General features: G+C 35.1%; 1 protein-coding gene across 1 annotated transcript; it reads left to right on the top strand.

Moving 5' to 3' along the window:
- The first annotated feature begins 262 nt into the window (after nucleotides 1–262).
- Nucleotides 263–5825, top strand: LOC110110626. The gene is made up of 3 exons (XM_020842208.2): nucleotides 263–5034; nucleotides 5111–5533; nucleotides 5615–5825. Exons 1-3 carry the CDS (start codon nucleotides 4683–4685, stop codon nucleotides 5698–5700), a joined length of 861 nt encoding a protein of 286 aa, XP_020697867.1. The 5' UTR covers nucleotides 263–4682; the 3' UTR covers nucleotides 5701–5825.
- Nucleotides 5826–6146: the final 321 nt, after the last annotated feature.

The raw sequence follows: 6146 nt of genomic DNA, 5'->3' as shown, positions 1-6146 counted from the left end.
AATTATATATTAAAAAAATATGTTATGAATTGAATAACATGTTATATACAAGTTACTTATTAATTATTATTTATACTATTAATTATATATTTAATAATATATATATTTTAAGTTATATTAATTAAGTTAATTATATTAATATTTAATTAATATTATATATATATATAGTCATTTCTCTTGAAGCAAGTTCCTTATGGAAATATTTGAGTCAGATTTCTTATGGGAATAGGATTGTCTCTTTTGGATTTGTTTGAATCAATGAAGGGAAGGTGCTTTTGATACATATATTATGCTTGAAAGAAGAGATATATCCTTGATGTTTACTGTTTCATTTGTTATGGCCATGTGTTGAATGCAAATTTTACCATCAATGATGGTTGCAAGTTATTGAGTGAATGGTGTTATGCGCATACATAGAAAATCTTGTTAAAATTGGAAATGTTCGAATGCATCTATTCCTTCTTTTGTTCACATTTAGCATATATGTTCATGCAGAGAAATCAATGAAGTTGGCTTTGAATAACATCTTGCTTGGTAAGAACAAATTTTCCATGGTTTGTAGTAAAGATAAATGTAATCAACATGTTTGTTAACACTTTGTTAGAGCTTTGCTAAACCCAACCATGAGATAGTAATGTTTGTCATCAAGAAGAGATACTATATCTCGCAAGTTATGATCAAATTAGCACGCTTGTTATACACACTTACGTTTCAATGTTTAGTTTGACGCGAAGCATGTAATAAGGGTAAAATCCCATCCTACAGATCTACATTTATATCTTTTGGAAGGAAATATTCTTTGAACATATCTTTCCATCTAAGATTGATTTTTAGGTTTCTTTTTCGAAGTACAGGAAATAAATTGAACTTGGTATTATATTCCATTTTTCTAGAAAGAATTAAAGTTGCAATGTGTGGTATGAAATAACTTTGATTTGAAGAGATTATTTTTGTTGAAATTCATTTGCCGCCATTGTATCATTACTTCATGTATAATGTTTGAAGGCATGTTTTATACTGTGATGAAAGAGTTTGCAATTATGCTAAGTAGCTTTGCTTGCATTACATTTCAACTATGAATGCAAAGTTGTGTAGTTTATATTAGAAGATGGCATGACCTTTACAAAGGGAGTGAAGTTGCTTTGATTCTTTTTCCCTCAATCACATTGAGCAAGCCAGGTCCTCAGGTATTTATGATTTTTGGAATTCCAGGATTTAATAAATCCTTTAAATCTGAATTTAGTAAATCCTAAGGGTGTTAAATCCTGAAAATTGTTTGTTATGCCAAATGATAAATCCTGTCAAATCCTGAGAAATTGTTTGGTAACATATTTCAGGATTTATGAAAGTTAGGAATTTAAATTTTAAGGAGATAATTATAAATTCAAGATAATTGCATAAAACATTATAAAACCAACTTGAGTTCATACAATATTACTGAAAATTTAATAAAGAGCAAATGAAAAACTAATATTGACCAAAACAAAGATGAACTTTTAAATAAGAGTAAACTTCAATTTTCCAGTTGACTTCATATATGTTGCATGTGGAGAAAAATTTTGTCACGATGATCAATTTTTTGGCTTGCAATCTGAAATAAATAAATCAAGAAATTTTTATAAAATATAATGTAGTTAGAAGTATACAATGCAAATCAAAATTCTTACCCGAGCATTCCATAAATCAATGGCGATATTGTGCCTTATATCTTCACCATACATTTTTTTTCTTATTGTCGCATGTAAATTGGGATCCTCATCAGACATTTCAACTTGGCCACCTTAAGCATCATGTTGCATTTCCGTCTGTGACATATTGAAGCAGAGATCATGTCCGTGGTACCGATCAATGAAGTTGTGTAGAATTGCACATGCAATGACTATATCTTCTTGAACATACAATAGAAACTGTCGCATGTGCGTCAAAACCTGAAAATATTCCTTTCAAATCTCAAAAGTTTGTTCAACCACATTGCTTAGTTATGCGTGCCGGTGATTGAATAACTCTTGCTCAATAATGTATTGCCTAGATGTACTTCAACGATAATCGCCTAAGTGATATTGAGATTCGTGAAACAGTGCAATCAATTTATCAGTATTAGCATAACCTGAATCAACCAAGTAATATCTACCGTGGGGCACTTTAAACTGACCTTGCTCCACCATCCATCTAAGAACATGCATGTTTGCAGCAGATCCCTCCCATCCAGAGGCTATATATACGAATTATCGTTCAAATGACACCGCAACCATTACATTATGTGAAGTAAATCCTTTTGATTACAATAACAATCTTGTAAATTATTATTGATTACTGTCAGAATATATGTACCATCTATCGCTCCAACTGCATTTTTGAAGAATGTATAAAATTGTTTATTTGCATCACAAATGGATGACTATCAACACCTATTGGAGGTAAGCTTATAAATTCGTCTGCCAAAGGCATGATAGCCCGTAGTACCTGATTGAAGTAACTGCTCACAGTTTCTAATGAATGATCGAAGAACTCATATAATTGTCTATAGCTATGCGCATGTGCTACCCCGAATTAGAATATGCCTAGTTGTTCGGCTGCAAGCATATTATTCATGTCGAATAGACGACCTTGGCCTACTAGCAAGTCCCGTAAGCTTATGAATGCATCAGGTGGCATTCTAAAGCACTGGTAGGCTTGTCCTGAATGATCAGATAACAGATCCAACACTTATTGATGACCAATATATGCTCTATCAAACATTGGTCGTCAGATAGGCTCTTTGTCATTTGTGTTCTCAATTTCCTCTAGAATACCCGAGGCAACTTCTACAATGGTATTCGTCACCTGTATATGCAAATCGACCATCTCGCATAGGCCATCAGGAATAACACCACGCATGTAGTTCGACATTGGCTAGATTAATTGCAATAAAATACAATTTAATTAATACCTACTAAAGACATGTAACATCAATCCATGAGTCATAAGTCATAACATGATATAACATAATAAAGAAAATTAACACCTCAAAAAAATTATGTTAACTTAACTGTGCTTACGTTTGGACTTTGCTTGCAGTAGGTTGTCAGGAATACATCTAACAGAATTCAATATTTAAAGTTAATTATAATTAATTAGAATGAACACAATAAAATGTTGTAAAACCTTTTAAAAGAGCAGTCTAGATTGCTTGTTCTCAGCCAAAGTTAGTATCACTTTACAAGATTGCTTGTAACAAGCCAAAATTGTTCTTAAAAGGTACATATGGAATCCAAAGAAGTTTTGAAATTTCCCTTAATTATTTGAATGAAATTTGAAGAAACAGGATCAGAAATAAAAAATTTTCCTAAAACAACACTTCTTATTTCAATGACCTAGTAGCACAAATATCCAGGAGGAAATCTTGCAACAACTCTACTTATTTGAAATGACCAAATAACACAAACATACAAATAATATCCAAATTTTCCTACAACAGCTCTTCTTATTTGAAATGACCAAATAAGAAGAAATAAGCAGATAATCCTTAAATTTGTAATTAAATTTCAGGAAGTATTTTCATGGATTATATACCCTTTCTTGCTTCACAAACTGTCCAATCAAGATCAAACTCCCTATTTTTTAGATAGATGACATTAGATGACTCGTTGCTCATGGATTCAAAATTTTCTTTGCCAAACCTGGTGCAAAACATTCGCTTTATTCTGGTTTTATTTAGTCTAATCATCGTATGACCAAGTAATTATTTTTGCATTAACCATAACAAACACCATATTGCTATGCGATACTTCAAATTGAGTAGCATGGTGATCTTTACAAATTAAACTGAACAAAATGACATTAGTTATTATCTCTGTTTAAAATTGCGCAATGAGAGGTGCGCCTTTGCGCAATTCCTCCCAAAAACGCCTCATAGCCTACGCAATTTTGGTCTTGCAAGAGGCGTACGCCTCACAGGGGCTGAGGCGCGTCTCAGAGGCGCAATTGCGCAATTCCTTGTGAGGCGTACGCAATTCTGGGTAGGGTCCACTCACTTAAAATGAGGTCTTTTTATCTCTTTCACCCGTCTCCTTCAGCCAAACCCGATTTTTTCTCCCTCCCGCACGCTCCAGGTCGCGAAAACAGCTTACGCACGCCGGTTGTCCAGGTAGTGACTGATAATGCCAGTGCATACAAAGCAGCTGGTCAGATGTTGATGGAGAAGAGGACACACCTCTATTGGACACCTTGTATTGATCTCATATTGGAGGATCTTGGTGACTTACCTCAGCACAAGAGTGCTCTTGCTAGGGCGAAGAAGATTACAAAATTCATCTACAATCACTCTTAGGTCTTAAGCTTAATGAGAAAATTTTCAAAGCAAGAAATCATTCGACCTGCAACCACTAGGTATGTTCATATTTTTTACATTGTAAATCATTCCAACTGTATGTTCATAGTTTTAACATTTGGGCACTGTGAATCTATAGGTTTGCCACCTCCTATTTGACACTGCAGAGCTTGATGGAGGTGAGGCAACCTTTGGAAGCCATGTTTACATCAACTGAATGGCTAAACTCTGCTTGGGGGAAGAAGAGCGAGGGAAAGGAGATAAGAAAGATAATTCTGAATGATAAATTTTGGGCTACTGTGACCCATGCTATTTTGAGCACGAGCCCTTAGTGCAAGTCCTACGCTTAGTTGATGCAGAGAAAAAACCAGCTATGGGTTTTATTTATAATGCTATGGATGAGGCCAAGGAGTTGATTGCACATAACTTGGGAGGAGAGGAGGCAAGTTACAAGGAGATTTGGGATATCGTTGATGCTCGGTGGGAGGTGCAGTTACACCGACATCTACATGCAGCTGCATATTATCTTAACCCTCAATTTCAATATTCAGAGAAAAAATCTTCAAATCCGGAGATTAAGCTAGGTCTATATCACTGTATGGAGAGATTAATACCGGAGCAGGCAGATAGGGAGCTTGCAGATTTACAGCTGGTTCTGTTCCGGAATAAAGAGGGTTTTTTTGGTTTGAATGCAGCAAAAACTACCATTTCTAAACGGTCTCCAGGTATAATTAATTCGGTAAATGCAATACACTTTATTCAATATTCTGAATTTTGATTATATTTTCTTCTTGAAAACAGTTGAATGGTGGATCCAATTTGGTGATTCCACCCCTGAGCTACAGAGTTTTGCTGTGAGAGTGTTGGGCCTCACTTGTTCTTCTTCTGGGTGTGAGCGAAATTGGAGTACATATAGTCAAGTGCAAACAAAGAGAAGAAATCGACTATCTACACTCAGAATGAACTCCCTCGTATACATAATGCACAACAAGAGGTTAAGAGATAGGAGGTTGAGGAATAAGGGGTTGAAAGATGATGAGGACCCGTTGGTGTGTGATGATCTGTCGTCTGATAATGAGTGGTTCATAGATGATGAGGCAGATTTATCATTATCAGACTTACAGGTAGAAGATCTAAATGTGGATGTATTGAGGGGCGAAGCAGATCAAACGGGTACATCCACTAGTACCACACCACACACATCTACTAGCTCTGCAAGTAAAGGTATATGTTCTCTGCCAGTCTGCCTGATAATGAGTGGTTCATCCAATTAATATGCTAATAATCTTTTCTTTTAATGAACAGGGAAGAGAAAAGTGAGTCATGTTGAAGATGAAGATGACATGGCATTCATAGATACAATTGGAGAAGAAGATTCACTTGAAGACTGATATTTTGTGATGGGATATGACTTCATTTTATGTGTTTTTTGTATTTTGGGAGTTTTGATAAACTGATATTTTGTGTTTTTGTACTTTGGGACATAATTTTATTGCATCTACTTTCTTATTTTCCATTATTGCTATTATTTTCCTGCTAAAATCCTTAATTTTTCATTTACGCAATTCTGTGTTCGTGAGGCTTACGCCTCAGACCGCCTCGAGGCTTACGCCTCGCCTCACGGACGAAAACCGCCTCGAGGCGCAGTTACGCAATTTTAAACCTTGCTCAGGTCCTCTTAACTAATAGCCTAAGTTCTAAACCAACAAACCAAGGTGAGGTATATAAGATGGAATATTTGATATGATAGGATAATGTAAATTGATTTCTCTCTTGAAACCAATGTTTTAAAAGGCGAAATCATGAATCGAGGCGTTTTGGCTAAGCGAGGCGAGGC

Source organism: Dendrobium catenatum, unplaced genomic scaffold (genome assembly GCF_001605985.2).
Source record: "Dendrobium catenatum unplaced genomic scaffold, ASM160598v2 fragScaff_scaffold_421, whole genome shotgun sequence".
In the NCBI taxonomy this organism is placed as follows: Eukaryota; Viridiplantae; Streptophyta; class Magnoliopsida; order Asparagales; family Orchidaceae; genus Dendrobium; species Dendrobium catenatum.
Note: the sequence above shows the minus strand (reverse complement) of the source record. Positions and strands in the feature narration are given on the sequence as shown.

Coding starts and splice junctions, on each gene's coding strand:
- LOC110110626 (XM_020842208.2), top strand. CDS start 4,683: ATGGGTTTTATTTATAATGCTATGGATGAGGCCAAGGAGTTGATTGCA. Junction 5,035..5,110: donor CATTTCTAAACGGTCTCCAG/GTATAATTAATT, acceptor TCTTGAAAACAG/TTGAATGGTGGATCCAATTT. Junction 5,534..5,614: donor TACTAGCTCTGCAAGTAAAG/GTATATGTTCTC, acceptor TTTAATGAACAG/GGAAGAGAAAAGTGAGTCAT.